This window comes from Limtongia smithiae, assembly GCF_038497785.1.
Source record: "Limtongia smithiae strain NRRL Y-17922 unplaced genomic scaffold V1518scaffold_2, whole genome shotgun sequence".
Taxonomy (NCBI): Eukaryota; Fungi; Ascomycota; class Lipomycetes; order Lipomycetales; family Lipomycetaceae; genus Limtongia; species Limtongia smithiae.
The window spans coordinates 498,414-520,324 of record NW_027117623.1 but is presented as its reverse complement, the minus strand read 5'-3'; the positions used below and the strand labels follow the sequence as shown (position 1 = coordinate 520,324).

Here is a 21,911-nt window from a genome sequence, read left to right as displayed (position 1 = left end):
CGCCGCGCGAGACTTGGGGCATCAACCGCAGCGCGCCGCGCGCACTGCCGGGTGGCTCGGGATCCGGCGCGGTTCTGTGGGATTCTCCGCCATCGTCGATGACTTCATCGCTCGCGCGTCCGGCGGCGGTAAACCCGTTCGTCGCTGTGCTGCCCTTACTAATACCGTATATACTCCGCGCCCGCCGCTGTCGGCGTCGCTTTCTGCGTCGCTTTCTTCACTCTCTCCTCTTCTCCTTGTGCTTCCCACGCTCTCTCCAATGCGTCCCCTCCTTCCCGCTCTCCTCGCGCTCGCTGGCGCCGTCCTCGCTGACGGCGACCACGACTCCGCCGCCATGTCGCCCGGCATGGCCGCAGGCAGAAATATGGTCATGAGTCCCGCATTCAACACCACAGAGTTCTTCGCGACCTACGACCCCACGTCGTTCCTCACTGTCGACACCGACCGCGCCCTGCTCATGATCCACATCGCTCTCATGTGTCTCGCCTTCATGGTCCTCCTGCCTGTCTCCCTCATGCTCTCCATTGCCAAGTCGCCGCTGTACACCCCCATCCATCTCGTGTTCCTCTCCGCCGTCGCCCTCGCCATGCCCCCCATTGTCGTCTTCAAGTCTCACGCCCCGGATCTCTACCCCGGCAACGTGCACTCCAAGTTCGGCTGGGTCGTGCTCGTGCTCTTGATCGTGCACTTCTGCGCCGGCTTTTTCCGCACTTTGCTGGGCTGGTCCCTCGCGCGGCCGCTCGCCGCTGACATGCCTGCAGCCGGCGCCGACCAGTATACTGCCGTCGGTTCGACCGCGCAGCCACCACGCCTTTCCCACGACTCTGCACACGCGGGCTCGTTTGCAGGCTCCGCTGAGAGCGCGACGCTTGACGGCTTCGAGGATGAGGCTGACGACATGTACTCTTCCGAGTTCGGGTACCGTTACGCCAACAATGAGAATGGCGACCGCGAGTACGTGCTCGAGACTGGCGAGGCAGATGAGCTCGAGAAGCCGACATTGCCCCACCATCCGCTCTCCGTCGAGTACCGCGTGCAGCAGTATATTGCCATGCGGTTCCAGCCTCTGCGCCGCGCCATCGCAATGCTTCCGCCCCGTCTCCTCGCCAGCTTGTACATCGTCGCCAACGTGCTCTTCTCGCTGCTCAACCGGCCCATGGTCTGCATTGGTTTCTTCCAGCTCTGCAGTGGTGTCATCACCGTCACCTGCACCGGCAGAGGCGACAAGGTCTACGGCATGCTTGCGCACACAATCAAGGGCAGCGTGTTCATGTGGTTCGGCATACTCACTTTCGGTCGTGTCATCGGTGCATACGCCAACCTCGGCTGGGCCTGGAACGTGCGGCCGCCCATGTCGCGGGCGAAGATGAGCCTTGGCGCTCGCTTCTTCCGCTGCAACATCGAGATGGTTGAGTCTGGTCTCATTTTCTTCTACGGCTGCACCAACGTGTTCATGGAGCATCTCGGTAACAAGGACGGCAAGTGGTCGCACAAGGACCTGCAGCATGTCTCCATCGCGTTCATGTACTTTGGCGGTGGTCTCTGCGGCCTGCTCTACGAGTCCAAGTTCCTGCGCAATGTCTTCCACGGTCCCGTCAAGGCTAAGATGCCCTGCCGCCGCAGCAACGCGCAGCAGCGCCCCGACCACATGGCCGCTGAGCCCTACGCCTACGGCTTCTCCTTCAACCCCTTCCCGCTCTTCACCGTCTTCTTCACCGGCGTGCTCATGTCGCAGCACCAGCAGGCCCTCGAGCTCTCCACTAAGGTGCACATGCAATGGGGATACCTATTCTGCGTCGGCTCGATTCTCCGCCTCATGACCTACATCATCATGTACGTCTCGCCGCCAAAGTCGTATTTCCCCTCACGGCCCATCACGGAGACCTTCGTCAGCTTCTGCCTGCTCGCCGGCGGCATAATCTTCATGGCGTCAAACGTCGAGACCATTTATGCGATGCTCTACTACGGCCTCGACTCCATGTTCACCATGAACATCGCCGTCGGCTTCACCGCGCTACTCATGGCCTGGATCATGGTCCTCATGGCTATCAAGGGTTGGGCCACACAGCGCAGTTCCCGGGCGGCGGCGTTGTAAATATTGTTTTTCTCATCTGCTCGCCTGTCCATTCATCACTTGATCTGTCTGTATATAGTCTTTATTTCCGCACTCTGATGAATGATGTCTTCCTGTTTATATAGTTCAGGTGTTTCTGGTCCGTTTCAATATGTCATAGCTAATATCTTAATCGACTTTAATACTTCTAAACCTGGACTGAGAGAGCAAGCAGTTGGCACCATCCTCTGCGGTTGCTTGGCGCGCTATCCGCGTAGCTTACAAACGTGCTGTCATCATCATTGTCATCTTATGGCCCGTTGTGTCATCATGCATAATAGCCGACCAGTAGCACGCCCTATGTCCGGTCCGTCCCTGGCCACGCCATCCCTCCCAGACCAATGGGTCGATAACCACCGACCCCACGGCCCTGGGCCACTTCTAGTGCTGTTCGAGACACGCAATGGGGCAGCCTTGCTCCGATTGGCTGGCCCGCCTCGACTTTTTTTGTCGTGCTGGCGGACACATGCTGACTGGTGGGCGGAGTTTAGCGAACGCCGAGGGAGGCACGGACGGCGGGACAACGGTGCCGACGGCGTGGGGCCCATGCCTAAAGTCTCACGTTCTCGCTCGCAGCGAAGCGAAGCAAGGGGCCGCGGCAATGGCAAGCAGAGCGAAGCCGTGCGCAGGGACCTTACTTGCGTACGACCCGCGCGCGGGTTGGAACTCAGATGACTCGCCGTGCGATAGAGTTTCGCAGCGCGTGCGCCCGTCTCGCCGCGCGCGAGAGTGTGGCTTAGGCAGAACCCTGTACGCACATATATTCGCACGGTGCAACCCCTAGCAGGATCCGGCGTGCACCGCCGGCGCTGACGTACCCAGCGCTTTCTAAAACGTCCTAGAACACAATACATTGTCTTGCGTAGCATGGAAGACACTAGAGTGTACAGGTTCTAACCAATGACCAAGTCTAACGCGTACATACATAAAAACCGAATAATAACCGAGGTCCCATATTATATCATGTCAACAAAATATCCAAAAAACAAAAATAAATGTAAACCAATCAAATATGGCGCTAGTTCTGGCGCGGGCCCTGCATCACATCGTTAGCAAACCGGCCACTAACGGCAAGCGTTCTCCTGCCCGGAAACGATCGATCTAACGCACCTTCTTCAGATGTTCCGCCAGCCGCTGCAGTGATGTGTACTGATGCGTCTTGCGGATATCCTCCGTTCTGTTCACCGCTTCCTCGATCGACAAGCCCTCGTGCTCGTACAAGCGCATGACGTAGTCGATGATCACCTTGCGCAAGCAGAAAAACTTGCGTTCGGCCGAATTCTGCCGCCAGCGTGTGCCGTACTTCTCCTCGAGCTCGCGCACGATCGGACCGCCATTCAAGCCACGGTCCCACTCTTGCCACAAGTCGGGCACAGTGTTGATATCGCGCGACATACGGTACTGCGCAACAGCCATAGGCGCGCGGTCCAGCGACAGCGCAGTCTGCGACAGCGCAGCCTGCGTCGGCGCAGGTGGGTCGTCGACGCCAACGGGGAGGCCGACCGCAGCGACGGCTTGTTGCTGCTGCTTGTGTGGCTGCTGTTGCTGAGCACTCATCATGGCGTACGGTCCTGCAGCGTGCTGGTGTTGAAGATGCCGCTGCTGCGACTGGGTCGGCGCCTTGCGCCGCGGCGTTCCCCCATTCGCGACCGGCGCCATCGGCACATACGTCGACTGCGAGAGCTGGATGCGCGCAGGCGCCGGGGCGGCGGCGTTGGAGAACAGGTTCGATTCTGCAGACGGCACGTTGCTAGGCTGTTGCTGCTGTTGCTGGGACACTGCGAACGCATTGGTCGGATCGTTCAGCGACGAGGTGTCGGCGCCGAATTGCGTGGTTGTGCTCAGGTACCCTGACGAAATTCCGGCGTCAAGTTGCTGTTGCATGCGCGAGCCCGTCATTGCCACTTGCTGCAACGACGGCGTATGACGCATCCCCGTCGCACCGGAAGGCGTACGAGTCATTCCGTGACTAGGGGTCGACGCGAGGTTCTGCGGTAGCTGCTGCTGCTGCTGCTGTTGTTGCGGTATCGCAGCTGGCACTGGCGGCAATGTGCCAACACTGGCATTTCCACCAGTGCCCAAGGCGTTCCGCAACGTTTGCGCCGCGTCCGGTGACAATTCGCCGCCAAAGGTACTCGTCCATGCCGAGATCTTCTCGACCATGCTCATCATCCCCGCGACCATGCTCGTCATTCCTGCCAGCTCGCGCGCTTGACGGTCGAGCACCGTCCGGAGTTCCTGATTGCCACTAGTGATTTGCTGAGTCACGCGCTCGGTCTGCAGGCCGATCACGTATTTCAAGTTTTCGCGCACGATCTGCATGTTTGACTGCACGACTGTTTCTATGCGCGCGTGCAGCGCGTGGTCGTTGGCCGCGCTAGTGACGGTGTTGCTGTTATTGTGTCCGCCGCTGTCGGAGAATGAATCAAATTCCGAATCAGACACGTCCGGAGACAATGCCGGGACTGTGAATCTGTCCACATAATCAAGATCATGCAGACGAGCGGGATGCGACATGCGATGCCGCCGTGCACGCGAGCCGCCATGTGTCGTCGAATGCTGTGAGGACGAGGAGGGCAACGCAAACGTGTTCTGCGATGCCGCTGACGTCGGCGTGGGACCAGCACGCAGTGCCGCGGTTCTATATTTTTGGAGAAACGAGCGCAGCACCACGCCGCCTGGGTAGGGATTCGAGTTCGAGCGCATACGCTTCTGGTGCTGATACTGCTCGAGCAGGACGCTAACGTAAGATTTGAGGACCATGAAGATGTCGGCCGGAGTGAGGGGCTCCGTGGCCGGTGGCTGCTGTTGCTCGTTCGCGGCATCGTCATCGTCATGAGAAGCACCTTGGGCAGTTCCGGCAGCATTCGGGACGGACGCGCGCTGAAGCTGCGGGAGGACGTATTCCTTGAAGAAGAGACAGATCTTGTCTTCCGAGACGGTTGTGCCGTCTGAAAACTCGCGGATTTCTCTGCACCAGGTCTAAATAAAAGTTAGCAGGAATGAGATCAAAGACGGCAGGACGAGAGCACTTTCGTTCCACTTGTTGAGTCTGCCGATCGTATTGTTTTGAGCGATGTCACTCTCGCTAGCAGTGTTACCCGATGATGCGGCGGCCACTGTGTGGGGCGGTCAGAACGCGTACGAAGAGGTAGCGGTGGGGCCTCGCCAGGCGGCGGGTCGTGAGACAGAGGGCGCTTCGGTAAGCAAGACACGTACTTTCGCAGATCAGCCGGTCTCGGTTCTCCAGGAGATCCTTGTCATTCTTGGAGATGTGGTCCGGTGTTGCGGCCTCCATGCTAGGCGACGGCTGCGGACGTGAGAGGACTGCGAAGGAACAATGGATGTGTGATGTGACTGACGGCACGGTGTAGGGCGCGAGCTATGACTCGAAGGGCTCTCTCGACGCGCTGGTGAGGGGCAGGTTATAGCGTGTTGCCTGGACGTCGGTGGTCCGGTGAAGTGGCAGTCGGCGGCAGTGCAGCAAGCGCGGAAGCACCAGCGCGGGGCGATGCAGCGGCCGGCAGCGGCAGCGGCGTCTGCGGGGAGACAGCGGGAGTCGACGCGGGGAGAAAGGACGCGACGCGGTGAGGTCTGTGGGAGTCCGTGGCGGCGCCGGCGGAGCAGGCAGTCGGGTGAGGCCGCAGCGGAGCGTTGCGAAAGACGCAGCCAGTAACAGGCAGCCATCGCACCGCCAACTTTGTCCACGTTAAGCTCGACAGAGGTAACTCTAAACCGCTGAAGATGCGGGGCCTGTACTGCCTCTTACCGGATCCGGCTGCGGGGCGGGTGATGCGTTAATCCGGTCCGTGCGGGTAACGAACGGAACATCATTGTTCCGTCGTGCCCCCTTTTCCCGGTGCCTGCCCCTTTTCAACGCCTCCACGTGCCGCCTGACTCTCGCCATTAACTCGGCTTAATCTCACTCAATCTACGCATTCCTCCTCTTCCGCGCCTCCCTTCTCCTCTCTCCTCCTGCTCTCCCCCTTCCTCATCAGCACACCGCCATGCCGCCGGTCGACCCCCATCTCGTCTCGCGCGACCCCGTCGCCATGGCTGCAAAGCGCATGTCCACCGCCTCCCGCGCGACGCGCGCCTCCAAGCGCTTCTCCGTAAATGCACTCTATGTCTCCATGACAGCATCCGCGCCTGACGCGGACGTCAACGACGCCCTCGCCAGCGCACAGCGGCGCCTCCGCGATCTCAAGGCAAAGATCTCTGCGCAGTCAAAGAAGAACTTCGTGCTCGAGCGCGATGTGCGCTACCTCGACTCGCGCATCGCGCTGCTGATCCAGAACAAAATCGCTCTCGACGAGGTGTGTGTTGTTCGGCCTCAACTCCAAGACTTTCTAACGCATCTTTCTCCAGCAATCTGAAGTCGTTTCCAGATTTGAGGACAACGAGCTCAGCGAGGGATACTTCCCTGACCACCGAAAACTGGACGTACGTGACCCCCCCGCACCAAGTCACGAGGCGCGCTAACGCGTTGAGTAGGCTTACGGAAACCTCTTTTTTCTCCTGCAAACCGAGCCACGCTACATCGCGACACTTTGTCGTTTACTTTCCATGGCCGAGATCGACTCATTCCTGCAAACGGTCATGTTCACTATATATGGCAACCAGTACGAGCAGCGCGAAGAATTGCTCCTACTCACGATGTTCCAGCTCGTGCTCGCACACCAGTTTGAGGCTGCGTCCGAGTTTTCCTCCCTCCTGCGTGCCAACACCCCCGTCTCACGCATGGTCGGCACATATACCCGTCGCGGTCCTGGACAGAGCTACCTCAAGTCTACGCTCTCGGAGCAGATCAATAATATCAACGAGCAGATGGATCTTGACCTCGAGGTCAACCCGCTCAAAGTGTACGATGTCGTGTACCAGCGCGCATTGGCTGCCTCTAAAGGCGACACGACCGCGGTGGCCATGCCCAAGTCTGTGTCCGCCGAGCAAGCCGCCCAGAACCTCGAAGTCCAAAGCATCATTCGGCCCCGCGTCTCGGCACTACTGCGTGTCGCAAACGGGTTTCTTGTGAACATCATCAACTCCCTCGATTCGGTGCCGTATGGAATCCGGTGGATCTGCAAGCAGATTCGCAGTCTTACGCGCCGGAAATACCCGCAAACTGATGATTCGGCGGTGTGTACCCTCATCGGCGCGTTCTTCTTCTTGCGGTTCATTAATCCCGCAATTGTGACGCCGCACTCATACATGCTTGTGGACAGACAACCATCCGAGCGTCCGCGGCGAACTCTGACGCTGGTAGCGAAGATGTTGCAAGGACTCGCGAACAAGCCCGCGTACGCAAAGGAGCCATACATGATGTCGCTCTCGACATTTGTCGATGCAAACAAAGAGCGCATGAACCGGTTCTTGAATGATCTGTGCGACGTGTCAGATTTCTACGAGACTCTGGAGTTCGATCAGTACGTGGCGCTCTCAAAGAAGGATCTTATGCTGTCAATCTCAATCAACGAGATCTATAGTATGCACGCTCTCGTCGAGCGGCATTCAAACATTCTGTGCCCAGACGCGACGAGCAATCTCTCGCAGATTCTACACGACCTTGTCACTGCTCCACCGCTACTCTCAAGGGCTGAAAATTACACCATTCAACTACCCCTCTTCAGTCGGTTTGAGACACAGATCGAGTATCTTGGCCAACAGCTGGACATCACCCAGAGCGACGTTTTGTTCATGGAAGCCAAGACTACGATCGTGCAGATCCTGCGCTCTGTGCCGGCGCACCATGTTATCACCGCGAGACCGCTCGATCTGCAGAAGATCGCGAAGTTTGCCGCGTTCGCGCCTAACGATGCCATGTTAGCCAAGAAAGGTATGCGTGCGCTTGAGTTGATGGAGGAGCTTGAGGAGGTCGGAATGATGCGGGACGAGTTCAACGATTCGAATCCGCTGGCGGAGGAAGTTGAAGAAGAACTCTCTCAACTAGGCTCACTGCAGGATAAAGTCATGCGGGAGCTAGAGTCGCTGGAGGAGGTGTACAAGACTATCCGGGATCATAATGACTACCTCCATGGCCAGCTGGAGACGTACAAGTCGTATCTGCAGAACGTGCGGATACAATCTGGTCCGAAGAAGACTCCTCTAAGTGACCGCGTGGGTTTGGTTTCGATCCAGGGCAAGTTGCGCAAGGAACCAAAATCGCAGTGCCTCGGCCCATTCAAGTACTCGCAGCAAGTTTTGCAAAAGGAAGGCGTAATTGTCGTGTGCAATGTTCCCGAGAACAGAGTGAACAACCTATATTTCTACATCTCTTCCCCTACGCCTGGCACGTTTATTGTTTCGCTCAATTACAAAGGCCGCAGCCATGGCTTGCTCGAGTTGAATCTAAAGCTGGACGATTTGTTGGAAATGGTGCGGAATGACGTCGAGGTACTGGACCTCGAGTATGTCGTTATGAATGTTCCGGTTATGTTGAATTTTCTGCAACGGCGGTTTTCACGGCGTAAATTCATTATTAGTTAGTTTTGTGTACTGTATTTGTATTTTATCTGTTTTTTTTGTCTGTCATTGGGAGTGTAATAGGTTTTCAGTTCTTGTTGCTCGGATTTGTACTGCCATAATATGTCTTACATTCAATAATATCTATCTGTTTCGATGTCCACTTGATGGTCCTAGCTGGCCAGCGACTTGGCAAGCGCCTGCTCGCTAAACTGCCACAGCTCTTTCCGCGCGTCGACGTCGGCTCCCAGCTTGGTGATATCGCGTTCGTACAGATAAAAGTAGCGAAACGCGCCTCCAAAGGGGTAATAAAACTTACCCTTTGTGTCGTTTTCTATGACATGTTTGTCAGTCGCACAGTACAACGCCGCCTTGGCGCCATCATTGACTGGGAGACCGAATAACCACGCCTGCCACTCGGCGATGACTGAAATATATGACGGCAATGGCGAATCCGCGAGACTGAAGATTGGGGTCCAGATGAGTCCTGGATGGCACGCGTTGACGTAGATATTCTTGATGTCTTTGACCAGCTCCGCAAGCTCGAGGGCGAAGTAAAGGTTGCAGAGCTTTGAGCGTGCGTAGCGAGCGAGAATGTCGAGACCGATGAAGGGGCCGAAGGTGCCAGTGTACACATCGGAGACCTTGGCGAGGTCGAGCGGTTTTGCCATTTCGTACGAGCGCGAGCTCTGCAAAACCACGCGCACGTCCGATGTCGGGTTTTCGTCTGCAGTTTGGATTAGAAGCGGGAGAAGCGCGGTGATGAAGGCGAAGTGGCCCAAGTGCTGCTCGTGTTAGTAAGATATATCCCACCTCATTGATAGAAATTGGCGACTCACGTTGATCTGTGTAGTGTTAGCAATCCAGAAGAAGATCACCTCAAAAGTGCGGAGGTTACATACCGCAAATATCCGTTCATATCCATCGGGGCTCAGTTCCGATCTCTGATATGCAGTCAGCCTGTAGTCCGCCACTTAAAGCTATCTTCTCCATGTTACACTTACAATACCCGCAACACCCGCATTCGCGATCAGAATATCTAATCGTGACTCCAGCTTCGCAAAGAATCGAGCGCTGGCAGTCGCGCTCTTCATGGACTCAAGGTCGAGCTCGAGAAACGAGACGTTCTCGTCCGTGCCGGTCGCTTCCTTTATCGCAGCGATGGCGGTCTCCGCCTTGGACTGCGAGCGTGCCGCAATATATACTTTCGCTTTCTTGCGTGCAAGTTCGCGTGCTATGACGAAACCGATACCAGAGTTGCCGCTGGAGTAGTTAGCACTGTTGAGGACCGGAATATGCGATGAGGGCCAACATACCCGGTGACGATGGCAACTTTGCCCTCGAGGTCAGGGATGTCGTCGAAGGTGAAGCCGTAGGAGAAAGTCATGGCTGTGAAAGTGGTTGGGGAAAGGAAGGGACGACACGGAGTTCGTCGGATGTCGTGTTGGAGTGTAATTGGCCGCGCGTGGGTTAAACGAAGTGCACGCGACCGATCGCACCGCGGTGACAAGGCAATTCGTTCGCAGGATAAGAATTATAGATTGCTTGTCATTGAGACGAACAATCGAATCGTCAGTTCGTGTCACTTTGTAAGCGCGAGCCTGTGAACCTCTGACCGGTGACTGGTGAGCTGGGAGTTGTGAGTGTGACGTAGTTCGGAACCCGGGACTTCGCTAGAGCCGCCAAAATAATTGTCCGAGCACTGCGAACACGTCGAACATTTTACCACCAACCACACAACTCGCACCGGGGAGTGACACGAAATGGTCAAGGTCTTGTCACGCGTCCTGCCAAAATGGCTTGAATTTCCTGATATCGTCTATCTTTTCTTGATCTGGGCGCATCTGTACCTGTCGCCATTCACGAAAGTCGAGGAATCGTTCAATTTACATGCCATTCATGACATGCTGTTCCATGGGATGGAGCTGGACAAAGTGCGCGTTAATTGGTTCTATGTTTTCGATTAGATATTAATTGTGTTTAGTATGATCACTTTGAGTTCCCGGGCGTCGTGCCGCGAACGTTCATTGGCGCAGTCCTGATCGCGCTGGTGGTGAAGCCAGTCCAGCTACTATACCCCTTCACGACGAAGTTCCAGCTGCAGTACGTCGTGCGATTTGTGCTGGGATTTCTCAATTGGACAGCGATTGTTTACTTCCGCAATACTGTGCGCCACGTATACGGTAAGTCTGCGGCGACGTGGTTCGCAGCCATGCAGTACACACAATTCCACATCACGTACTACGCGTCGCGAACGCTGCCAAACATGTTCGCCATGCCGCTCGTGGTGGTAGCGTCGGCATACTACATTGAAAACAAGCCGAGACGCGCGATCACGGTGTTGACGTTCACGGCGGTCGTTTTCAGATCAGAGTTGATTATTCTGAGCGCTACAGTCGCGCTGACCGCGCTGTTTCGGCGACAGGTATCAATTGCAGGGATGATACTTAGCGGATTATATGGTCTTCTAAGTGGAATTGTGCTGTCGTCGACGGTGGACTCGTATTTCTGGAACTTCCCACTGCTGCCAGAAGCGTACGGATTCTACTTCAACGTGATCCTGGGCCGTGCGGCGGAATGGGGTGTGAGCCCGTGGTACGATTACTTCACCGTACAGATCCCGAAGCTACAGCTGAACCCAGCGACAGTATCTCTTGCTGCTGCCGCGTGCATCGTGCAGGGCCGCCGAGTCGTGCCGATGCTGTTACCGTACGCGCTTTACGTGGCAGTGTATTCTGTGCAACCACACAAGGAATGGAGATTCGTTGTGTACGTGAGCCCGATGGTGACCCTTGCAGGCGCAGTCGGTGCCGCGTGGTTGAGTGATCGCATGCGCAAGAGTAAGATCGTGCTATTGGGTACAGTGGGGATTGCGTTGTCATCCGCCATGACGCTGGTGCTATCGCTCGCGATGCTGGGAGTGTCGAGCACGAACTACCCCGGCGGCGACGCGGTGATGGCGCTGAACCGGGGGATCACCTCGGAAGGGCTGTCGGACATCACGGTGCACCTGGACGTGCCGACACTGATGACGGGCGCAACGCTGTTCACATTCGAGCGGGAGAACGCCGTGGTGTACGACAAGACCGAAAATGCAGACGAACTACGCTCCATAGCCCCGGAGATTGCGGTGGTGGTGACGTACGACAAGGAGTTTCCGCAGGGGGCGGCTTACGAAGGCGCGTTCGGGACGCGTCAGGAATGGGAGCTGAAGGGGAGCGTGCAAGGATATGCGGGGCTGCGGATGCCGTGGCGGACCCATGGCTCGGAATTCTGGCGGCGAGCGGGATGGTGGCGGGAGATGGTTGTGGGGGAAGAACGCGTGTGGATACTTGCCCGACGTGGCGTGGTGTAAACAAAGCAGGTCAACGCGTGGAGTGCATCAAGCGCGCGACGATCCTGTGCCGATCTGCGTGAACCAGGGGCCGCGGTCGCGAGCGTTGTGTGACATGCCATAGCAGTCCCCTGAACGTGATGTGAGTTGTGACCAACACGTCCATCACCGCCTGTCGCATCCCTCCCGCACTACTCTGCACCCCACAGCTACTGCCCCCCACCGCCGTCGCCGCCTCCCGCTGCGCGCACAAACACCGCCCACCCCGCGTCTCTCGCGCGCCGACCGGCCAGCGTCATGCAGTCTTCTTCTGTGCCTGCGTCCGCGTCCGCGCCCCCCTCCCCCGCACAGCCCCCCTCCGCCGCGCCTGCGCCGGCCTCCGCACCAGCCTCCTCCGGCACTCCCCACGCCGCCTTCCATCCCTTCCTCCGCGCCAACCACGCCCTTGACCCCGCCGAAATCGACCCGACACTCTCCGCAGGTTGCCTGCCTCTCGCATGCGGCGACGTCATCATCGTGCACATGTGCCAGGCCTCCGGGTGGTGCAATGGTACTTCCATGACCTCGGGCGTACGCGGGTGGATTCCTTCGAACTACTGCGAGCCGTACGACCTCTGGCAGATACGACCTCTACTCATGGCGGTCCTGCAGGTGTTTTCGGCGCGTCAGTCAGACTTTGTCGGCATTGTAGAACTCACGGCTACGACGCTCATCTCTGGTGTTCGCTCGCTTCTGGTACGGTCGCCCCCCGTCAACCCCCTTTGTCGTATCGCGTGACTAACCATTCAGGACGCAACAAACTGCCTCACACACACATCTACAGCTCTGTTCGACTCCTCCGACGCGCTTCGCAAGGCTAGACGAAGTCTACTCACTGAAGTTGCGCGGTTGATAGCGCTCGTGAAGCAGCAGCAGAGTAATGCACACGAGACGGACTGCGCCGAAGAGCTGCGCGGCTATGCACAGCGTATGCTGCTGAAATCTGCTGCGTATCTCGACATCTGGCTCGCTGAAGAACACAATGACGACACGGTGCCCCCTTTATTTGACTATTTTTCTGCCGAGACAGCAACGCAGCTTCTACGGACTCCGCAGTTCCCAAACGTACTATTCGACTACCAGCCCGTGTCCGCATCCGCGCGGCTTAACTTTTTATACGATGCGCTGCTTGTCCGGCTTGGCGCGTTTTTAAGTCGCAAATTCGTCGAGGACCGGTCACCTGCAGACATGCTCATCGCCACGCGGCAAGCTGTGCATGTCGCACGTGAGCTGCTCGCGGTCGTCGAGACAGTCAGTTTGCACGCGTCGCCAGTATCATACAGTCTAGAGGAGTCCAAAGACATCATGTACCAGCAAGTCACCATCCTCGTGAGCGCTGCGCGCGAAGTCGTGACGGCGATGAGCAAGCACGACTCAGTGCTTGCCGAGACACAACATCTCATCTCGTCGGTTGCGGAGTGCGTGCGGTCTGCTGGACTGTGTCTTGCAAAGTCAAAATATGTTATCGACAGGACGGGTGATTTTGATTTGGAAGTCGACCGCAAATATGTGGAGTACCAGCTGCGCGCGACGCAGGCAGACGCATCGCGCAGATCGTCGTCATCAGTCAGTCAGATGGACTCGGATACCGAAGTGATGACAGCTGCATCTTCTTCTCCTGGCAGTTCAAACGTAAGTTATATGTGGTTTGGAGTGCATATTCTTTATGCTGATCGTCTACAGGAAACCAATTCTCGGACACCGGTTCAAGATCGCATTCTGTTCAATACCGATGGCCAAGTCCAGGGCGGCTCGCTCGAAGCTCTCGTCAAACACCTCACCTCTGGCGAGTCGACCCCCGATGCGCTCTTCGTATCTACATTCTATCTCACATTCCGCATGTTCACCACTCCAGTTGCCTTTGCGCAGGCGTTGGTCCATCGTTTCTCATCCCTGTCACCGGACGAGCCAAACCTGCTTGCCTCGCGGCTACGCGTATACAACGCACTCAAGGGATGGATGGAGAGTTACTGGCGCAAGGAATTCGACAACGAAGCACTGCCGATTATCACAGAGTTTGCTCTTGGCTCGCTCAAGTCGCAGCTGCCGTTCGCGTCGACGCGACTGCTGAGCTTGTCGAAGCGTGTCGTGGATAGCGACACTCCACTTGTGCCACGTGCCATGTCAAAGCTTGCAGTCAACACGCCGCTAGGTATATTCCTACCCGACTCCTCGTCAGTGCCGACGCCGATCGTGAACAAATTGCATCTCGCGATCCTTGCACGGTATATCAACAGCGACGGTTCGATGCCATCGCCGCTGATTTTGGAGTTTGATCCACTTGAACTTGCGCGCCAGATCACTATCAAAGAAAGCCGGATATTCTGCAGCATCACACCCGAAGAGCTGCTAGGTTTGGAGTTTTCGAAGAAGGCGGGCGAGAGTCACGCTGTCAACGTGAAAGCAATGTCGATGCTGTCAACCGACTTTGCAAATCTGGTGGGTGAAAGCGTGCTTGCCGGAGATGTGCCGCTCAAATTTCGCATGAACGTTATCCGGCATTGGATTCGGGTCGCCGAGAAGTGCTTGGAGCTGAAAAACTACAACTGCCTGATGGCGATCACGGTGTCGCTGCAGAGCACGGTAATAACGCGACTGAAGAAGACATGGGAGCTGCTGCCGGCACGTTATCATGCCCTTCTGGCGGACTTCAAGAACATCATCCAGTACGAGAAAAACTACGCGGTATACCGGACGCTGCTGCGGAACCAGTCGCCGCCGTGCATTCCGTATTTAGGCGTGTACCTAACCGATCTCACATTCATCGATGAGGGCAATCCCGATATGCGCGCGTTCCAGACAGGCACGCCGGACGCGTGTATGGTGATCAACTTCGACAAGCACGTGCGCGCGACCAAGATCATAGCGGACATGCAGCGGTTCCAGGTGCCGTACCGGTTCCAGGAGGTACCGGAAATCCAGGGCTGGTTAAGCAGCGAGCTTGCGCGGGTGCACGAGTTGTACACGCAGGACCAGCACATGCTCTACCGGCGTAGCTGCGCGGTGGAGCCGTCGCGCACGCCGGCGCGGGGATTGGACTCCGGTGGCTACGGTGCGGCCGGTACGGATGGGCTGAAGGGCAGCTCACTGATAGAAGAGAAGGCGCGGTGACGGCTGGGTTTTTGGAAGTTGAGGAGTGGTCTTTGGAATGTCATAGTCATCTCGCCATTTCACACGTTGTCGACGCGACGCGACATGAACCACATGTTCTGCTCAGTGGCCGCGCCGCGCGGAGCCCCTCTGGGCTGAGCCGAACCCGAGCGGAACCCGAGCGCATCCGAGAACCCGATGCGCGGGGCGCGGATAAGGTTTCTAAAAAAATTTGCGTGCTTCGTGTCGAGCCCACCGCTACGCCGACTCTTTTTTTTGCTGCCCCTTCGCTTCTCTCCCTTTCCGCCTCCAGTTTGGACCAATTGTGCGCTCGTCACTGCTCCTTTCTGCCGCGTGCCCCCCGATTCTTCACATTTCTACAATGGTTCAATCTGCTGTCCTGGGTTTCCCCCGCATCGGTACGTTGGGCTTCTCGACGCGGCACCGTGGCGTCAGTCGCCGTGATTCTGTGGTCCACTCGCTAAACACATTTCTCCAGGCGCTCAGCGTGAGCTGAAGAAGGTCACCGAGGCCTACTGGTCCGGCAAGGCCACTGTCGAAGAGCTCTTCAAGGTTGGCAAGGAACTTCGCGAGAAGAACTGGAAGCTCCAGCAGGCTGCTGGCGTTGACATCATCCCCTCCAACGACTTCTCCTTCTACGACCAAGTCCTTGACCATTCCATGCTCTTCAACGTCATCCCCGAGCGCTACAGCAAGTACAGCCTCCCTGCCATCGACACCCTCTTCGCCATGGGCCGTGGTCTCCAGCGTCCCGCCACGGAGACCTCCCCTGCCGTCGATGTTGCTGCCTCTGTATGTTGCCTTCGCTTCAATTCTAACTGAGCGATTACTGACCACCCCTTGCTATATAGGAGATGGTCAAGTGGTTCGACTCGAACTACCACTACGTCCGTCCCACCTTCTCCAAGGGCGTCGAGTTCAAGCTCAATTCGTCCAAGCCCATCGACGAGTTCCTTGAGGCCAAGGCCCTCGGCATACACACTCGCCCCGTGCTCGTTGGCCCCGTTTCCTACCTCTTTCTCGGCAAAGCCGATAAAGACAACCTTGAGCTTGAGCCCATCACCCTTCTCGAGAAGCTCCTCCCCGTCTACGCTGAGCTCCTCGCCAAGCTGAAGGAGGCTGGCGCCGACACTATCCAGATCGACGAGCCCGTCCTTGTTCTCGACCTTCCCGCGAATGTTCAGGCTGCCTACAAAACCGCCTACGAGTACCTTGCCACCGCTGCGGCTCCCAAGCTCATTCTGACCACCTACTTCGGTGACGTGCGACCCAACATCGCCTCCATCACTGGTCTCCCCGTCGCCGGTATCCACGCTGACTTCGTCCGTGTCCCCGACCAACTCGAGGCCGTCGTTGGCGCTCTCTCTGAGTCGCAGATTTTGTCCGTCGGTATCGTCGACGGCCGTAACATCTGGAAGACCAACTTTGCCAAGGCGATTGCTTTCGTCCAGACTGCCATTGAGAAGGTTGGTGCTGAGCGTGTCATCGTTGCCACGTCTTCGTCGCTCCTGCACACCCCCGTCACCCTCGAGTCGGAGAAGAAGATTCCCGCCGAGATCAAGGACTGGTTTGCTTTCGCCACCCAGAAGCTTACTGAGGTTGTCACGATCGCCAAGGCTGTCTCCGGCGGCGAGGTTGCCGATGCTCTTGCTGCGAACGCCGCGAGCATTGCTGCCCGCTCTTCCTCTTCGCTCACCAATGACGCAGCTGTCAAGGCCCGTGTCGAGTCGATTACCGAGGACCAGCTCTCGCGCAAGTCGCCCTTCGCCGTCCGTCTTGCCGCCCAGAAGGCGCATCTCGATATCCCCTTGTTCCCGACTACAACCATTGGCTCGTTCCCCCAAACCAAGGATATTCGAGTTTTCCGCAACAAGTTCACCAAAGGCGAGATTACCCCCGAGGAGTATGAGAAGTTCATCGAGAAGGAGATCGAGATGGTCGTTAAGTTCCAGGAGGAGGTTGGCCTTGATGTCCTTGTCCATGGTGAGCCCGAGCGTAACGACATGGTCCAGTATTTCGGCGAGAAATTCAACGGCTACGTCTTCACCAGCAACGGTTGGGTCCAGTCCTACGGTTCGCGATATGTGCGTCCCCCGATCATTGTTGGTGACGTTTCGCGCCCTGGCCCCATTACAGTCAAGGAGTCCAAGTTCGCTCAGTCGATCACCAAGAAGCCCATGAAGGGTATGTTGACCGGTCCGGTCACCTGCCTGAGATGGTCGTTCCCCCGTGACGATATCCCCGCCAAGGTTCAGGCTCAGCAGCTTGCTCTTGCCCTCCTCGACGAGGTCCAGGACCTCGAGGCCGCTGGTGTCTACGTTATCCAGGTCGATGAGCCCGCTATCCGTGAGGGTCTTCCTCTTCGTGCTGGTGCCGAGCGTGACGACTACGTCAAGTGGGCTGTCGAGTCTTTCCGTCTCGCCACCTCCGGCGTTGAGGACAAGACCCAGATCCACTCTCACTTCTGCTACTCCGACCTTGACCCTAACCACATCAAGGCCCTTGATGCGGATGTTGTCTCGATCGAGTTCTCGAAGAAGGACGACCCTAAGTACATCCAGGAGTTCGCCAACTACCCGAACCACATCGGTCTCGGCCTCTTCGATATCCACTCGCCGCGTGTCCCCGCCAAGGAGGAGTTCATTTCCCGTATTAACGATATCCTGAAGGTCTACCCCAAGGAGAACCTGTGGGTCAACCCCGACTGCGGTCTGAAGACCCGTGCGTGGCCCGAGACCCGCGCGTCCCTGACCAACATGGTTGAGGCCGCCAAGGAGTTCCGTGCCAAGTACGCGTAAGGGTGTGAATGTTTGAGTGCCGGTACGAAGAAAAATTTACATTCGTTGACTGTGTATTTATGATGTTTTAAGAAGAGGATGGTAGAACCAAACAAAAGGAGAAGAGATCGCGCGTATGTCTTGTATTCTACGAATAATAATATAGCGGTTATAGTTATACGACGGTGTGCGAAGGATGAGGAGAATGACTGTGTGTGTAAAAAGTGGAGGAGTCGAGTGTCATTAGGCGGAGGTGGAGAACATGGCAGAGACAAAGAAGGGCGCGTTAACCGAGAATAAGTTCGTATATGATGACCAGCGTGTTGATACCGATAAGAGGAACTTGCGCTGTTAGTTGGATTGCACGAGAACTCGTGGAAAAAATAGGAGGACTCACAGCGCATGAGAGTGCGCACAGCGGAAATGAGATTGATCATTCTGTTTTTTACGGAAGCGGAGTCGGCAATGCCGAAGCCGGTGTCCATCTGCGCGGTGGACCAGCCAACTGTTTGAGTATTAGTGACGAGGCTGAGGTGTAAACAGTGCCAAGCGAGACGTACTGCGCGCGAGAAACCGGTCTTCGCTGAGGACCGCGATGGAGTTGATGAGGAGCAGGATGACTGTAGAGCGGGCGTAAGCTATGTGTGCGAGAGGACAACAGAAAGTGGCACATGAATAACCTACCGTAGAAGAGTCTCCCGAGACCAAACATTGTGGCGATGGGAGGGGTGAGGGGAGGAGAACAAGAAGGGGGATGGAAGTAGAGATGGCGGAGCAGTTTGGCATCGCATCGCGTCGCGCTCGAACTCTCCCGGCGAACCGCCAGCTCAGCAACATTTCCACTCTCCACCACAGCCACCACAGTCTCTCAGTTGCTACCTCACCCGCGCAATGTCCCGCGCAGTCCCCCTAGACCTCCAGCGGCGGCCGCCACCGGGGTCTACTCCACGGTTCTCGCGCCCCGGGTCGCGCCGCTCGCCCAACGTCTCACCCGCTGGCGTGCCATTAACCCCCAATAAGTTCACCCTGCCCACCCTAAGCGAGCTACTCTGGCGCACCTTCAAGCCGACACCGGAGAGGCCATACAGACGGGCCATGGTGTACGTGAGCCTGTTTCTAATCGGCGTGAGCATTATCACGATCACAGCGTACATTTTGATCAAGCTGTTATGTACTGTGATGGGGAAGCGGGTACGACGAATCGCGGCGGCGAGGCGGAATGAGATTTTGGAGGGCAAGGACGCAGCGGCAGCGGCGACGGCGGTGATTGTGGGATTTTTCCACCCGTACTGGTGAGTATACATACGCTGTTTGTGCGGAAGATCAGCATGTGCTGACTGTGGCACCACAGCAATGCTGGCGGCGGCGGCGAGAGAGTGCTATGGACGGCGGTCGCAGCAACCATGCGCGAGTATCCGAACACCGTCGTGGCGATCTACACCGGTGATGTTGACGTCTCCAAAGACGAAATCCTGAAGCGCGCCAATATGCGCTTCGAGATCAACCTCCTTGCCGAGACTGATCGTATACACATCGTGTACCTGCATAAGCGGCTCCTTGTCTCGGCCGCGCGCTGGCCACGCCTCACGCTCCTCGGTCAAGCGACCGGTTCTATCGGACTTGCGTACGAAGCAATGTGTGCGCTTGTGCCGGACGTGTTCATTGACACCATGGGCTATGCGTTCACGTACCCACTCGTGTCTATGCTACTTAATATCCCCGTCGGCGCGTATGTGCATTATCCCATGATTTCGACGGATATGTTGGGGAAGCTGTCGCTGCTGACGCAATTGCCGAAGTTTGTGTACTGGTGTGGGTTTGCGCTGTTGTACGCGGTCGCGGGCGCGTTTGCGGACGTCGTGGTTGCGAATAGTACATGGACGTATCAACATATTCGCTCGGTGTGGTGGATTAGCCGGCTCTTGAGCACGGCGTTTGATAAATCCAAGAAGCTTGATTTTCAGGTTCTTTATCCACCGTGCTCGACGACGGAGTTGTCTGCATTGGATATCGAGAATGTGCGGCAGCCGATAGTGCTCTCGATCGCGCAATTCCGGCCGGAGAAGAGACACGAGGTTATACTCGAGCAGTTTGCAGCATTTGTGAAAGCCGGCGAGGAAGATGCGCGGAAACGCGTGAGTTTGGTTTTGATCGGCTCAGTGCGCGACGACTGCGACCGCAAACGCGTGAGCGAGCTGCAGCTTCTCGCGCGACAGCTTGACATCGAGGAGCGCGTGGAGTTCGTGCTTGAAGCTTCTTGGAGCTTGACGAAGCAGTATCTCGCCAAAGCGAGTGTCGGTGTGAACGCGATGTGGAACGAGCACTTTGGCATCGGCGTGGTCGAGTACTGCGCCGCGGGCCTGATACCCGTCGTACACGCCAGCGGCGGACCCTTACTTGACATTGTTATTCCTGTGGACGGCGTGCCCAGCGGGTTCAATTTTACCACCAACTCCGATCGCGATAGTGCTGCAAAGGGGAGTAAAAATATGGCCGCATGCCTGGAGGCAGTGTTTGCACTGTCGGAGAAGGAGAAGCAAGGATACCGCCAGCGCGCGCGGACGGTTGCGCAGCGGTTTTCTCAAGAGAGCTTTGAGACCGCATGGCTTGAACGCATGCGTGTGCTGCTGATGCTGGAGAAGTACTGCCGTGTGGCGCGCTTACGCGGTCAGCGAGCGTAATGGGTCATTTCAGGTTTCATGAAAAAAGTTATTTGTTGTTTCTCTGTAACTATAGCACGGGCAATGCAAGCGGGTCATGCTACTTCGCGGCCATTGCTTTCGACGACTGCACGAGACGCGTGAGCGCAGCGTGATCGAGCGAGCGAGAGGCGAGCACGGCGGCGGTCGGTGGTGCGAGCATCGGCGCAAGCGCTTTCTCGGGAACGGTGCGGAAGTAGTGCCGCATGAACGCGTTCTGTGCGATGGAGTACAGGGCGGAAGTTAGCCAGTAAATGGTATACGACGACGGATAGAAAAAGGAGAGTGAGACCATAAACAATCCAGACATGCGAGAGAGCATGCCGAATACGGCGGCAACGAGCCCGCTCTTGCCGCCGCGGAACGCGATCATGCGTTCGGATTCGCGGTTGAAGCCCTCGATGTTGAAGAAGGTCGTCGCAGCAAAGAGAATTGGCAGAACCATATAAGGGTCGACCTTGTCTAGATCAGAAAACCAGAGCATACCCTGATTCGAGAAGAACGACCCGTCACTGAGGACCGCGGTGTCGTCGGCACGCAGGCGCGCGTAGTGCGCGACGCCGCGGCTGCCAAAAAAGAGAATGAACGCCTGCATCAGGCCAACGCCGGAAGATTTGAGAATATGCACGCGAAACAACGACCGCGTGTTGTTGCCGTTCTCGGAGAGGAAGTTTCTGAAGTTGCGCGAGAAAAGTTCGTTTGGCTCGGGGGTTGTGACGAACTCCTTGGCGGCCGCGGGTTGCGCCCGTAGTGTAGCAAGAGGCACGTCAAACTCTTTTGGTAGAAGCTTGATTGCGCCACGCTGCCTCGCGCGGAGGATGACGGAGGAGATGGCGCGCGTGAGGGACGAGAGGCGGGAGTATCGTTGTGAGTTGCGTCTGCTCCACAGCGCAACGGGGAGTGTCATTGTCACACGCAAAAGGATGCAAGTAAGTGGAATCACAAAACCCCATTTCAAGCCGGTGAGGTCATGTACGGCGGAGAAGACAGTGAACGAGACGTCGCCGACCCACGCAGTCTTCTCCATGAGAAGCGACCAGGTGCCGAGGAGGTACTCTGCAGTGGAAATGATCCATTCACCGCCGAGGAAAGCGTCAAGAAAACTTGAGAGAACTTGTGTGTGTGGCTGCGAGGACGTGGCGCAGAGTGTTGCGCCGAAATCAGCCGAAGATGGTGGTGGTGGTGGTGGTGCTACTGGTGGTGACTGGGAGACGGGTGATGTAGAAAACGCAACAACCGCAGCATGACGAAGGCGGCTATTCGTGGGTATTGCACTCACGCAAAGGAGCGGTCTTCGGATAATTGGCCGCAGTCGCGCCGCAGCACAGGACTGGCCCAGGAGACACCGGAGGACTGTGGCAGGCGCCATTGTGATGAAG

The 21,911-nt window shown here is 57.0% G+C and overlaps 10 protein-coding genes across 10 annotated transcripts; 6 read left to right on the top strand and 4 right to left on the bottom strand.

Moving 5' to 3' along the window:
• Positions 1-103: 103 nt before the first annotated feature.
• V1518DRAFT_411815 (uncharacterized protein) lies at positions 104-2,262 on the top strand. Its single transcript, XM_066902949.1, has one exon. The coding sequence runs from the start codon at positions 260-262 to the stop codon at positions 2,093-2,095; it is 1,836 nt and encodes a 611-aa protein (XP_066761223.1). The 5' UTR covers positions 104-259; the 3' UTR covers positions 2,096-2,262.
• Positions 2,263-2,849: 587 nt separating this feature from the next.
• V1518DRAFT_411812 (transcriptional activator of glycolytic enzymes-domain-containing protein) lies at positions 2,850-4,042 on the bottom strand. The gene has a single exon (XM_066902948.1). The coding sequence runs from the start codon at positions 4,010-4,012 to the stop codon at positions 3,215-3,217; it is 798 nt and encodes a 265-aa protein (XP_066761222.1). The 5' UTR covers positions 4,013-4,042; the 3' UTR covers positions 2,850-3,214.
• A 1,988-nt stretch (positions 4,043-6,030) lies between these two features.
• Positions 6,031-8,731, top strand: V1518DRAFT_431511 (Rho GTPase activation protein). The gene is made up of 3 exons (XM_066906194.1): positions 6,031-6,429; positions 6,482-6,556; positions 6,608-8,731. Exons 1-3 carry the CDS (start codon positions 6,121-6,123, stop codon positions 8,594-8,596), a joined length of 2,373 nt encoding a protein of 790 aa, XP_066761221.1. The 5' UTR covers positions 6,031-6,120; the 3' UTR covers positions 8,597-8,731.
• Positions 8,606-10,214, bottom strand: V1518DRAFT_411801 (uncharacterized protein). The gene is made up of 5 exons (XM_066902947.1): positions 9,889-10,214; positions 9,577-9,835; positions 9,475-9,516; positions 9,412-9,417; positions 8,606-9,357 (listed from the first exon to the last, which is right to left on the bottom strand). The coding sequence occupies exons 1-5, from the start codon at positions 9,957-9,959 to the stop codon at positions 8,746-8,748; spliced, it is 990 nt and encodes a 329-aa protein (XP_066761220.1). The 5' UTR covers positions 9,960-10,214; the 3' UTR covers positions 8,606-8,745.
• On the top strand, positions 10,184-12,048 carry V1518DRAFT_431509 (Alg9-like mannosyltransferase family-domain-containing protein). The gene is made up of 2 exons (XM_066906193.1): positions 10,184-10,506; positions 10,557-12,048. Exons 1-2 carry the CDS (start codon positions 10,336-10,338, stop codon positions 11,925-11,927), a joined length of 1,542 nt encoding a protein of 513 aa, XP_066761219.1. The 5' UTR covers positions 10,184-10,335; the 3' UTR covers positions 11,928-12,048.
• A 60-nt stretch (positions 12,049-12,108) lies between these two features.
• On the top strand, positions 12,109-15,290 carry V1518DRAFT_380837 (ras guanine nucleotide exchange factor domain-containing protein). The gene is made up of 3 exons (XM_066901648.1): positions 12,109-12,641; positions 12,696-13,577; positions 13,629-15,290. The coding sequence occupies exons 1-3, from the start codon at positions 12,204-12,206 to the stop codon at positions 15,054-15,056; spliced, it is 2,748 nt and encodes a 915-aa protein (XP_066761218.1). The 5' UTR covers positions 12,109-12,203; the 3' UTR covers positions 15,057-15,290.
• V1518DRAFT_411795 (cobalamin-independent synthase) lies at positions 15,291-18,013 on the top strand. Its single transcript, XM_066902946.1, has 3 exons — positions 15,291-15,454; positions 15,535-15,848; positions 15,908-18,013. The coding sequence occupies exons 1-3, from the start codon at positions 15,418-15,420 to the stop codon at positions 17,852-17,854; spliced, it is 2,298 nt and encodes a 765-aa protein (XP_066761217.1). The 5' UTR covers positions 15,291-15,417; the 3' UTR covers positions 17,855-18,013.
• V1518DRAFT_411794 (Yos1-like protein) lies at positions 17,890-18,613 on the bottom strand. The gene is made up of 4 exons (XM_066902945.1): positions 18,518-18,613; positions 18,394-18,453; positions 18,231-18,338; positions 17,890-18,175 (listed from the first exon to the last, which is right to left on the bottom strand). The coding sequence occupies exons 1-4, from the start codon at positions 18,543-18,545 to the stop codon at positions 18,120-18,122; spliced, it is 252 nt and encodes an 83-aa protein (XP_066761216.1). The 5' UTR covers positions 18,546-18,613; the 3' UTR covers positions 17,890-18,119.
• Positions 18,614-18,658: 45 nt separating this feature from the next.
• Positions 18,659-20,921, top strand: V1518DRAFT_411791 (uncharacterized protein). Its single transcript, XM_066902944.1, has 2 exons — positions 18,659-19,125; positions 19,185-20,921. The coding sequence occupies exons 1-2, from the start codon at positions 18,725-18,727 to the stop codon at positions 20,512-20,514; spliced, it is 1,731 nt and encodes a 576-aa protein (XP_066761215.1). The 5' UTR covers positions 18,659-18,724; the 3' UTR covers positions 20,515-20,921.
• V1518DRAFT_411790 (uncharacterized protein) lies at positions 20,403-21,911 on the bottom strand. Its single transcript, XM_066902943.1, has one exon. The coding sequence runs from the start codon at positions 21,899-21,901 to the stop codon at positions 20,594-20,596; it is 1,308 nt and encodes a 435-aa protein (XP_066761214.1). The 5' UTR covers positions 21,902-21,911; the 3' UTR covers positions 20,403-20,593.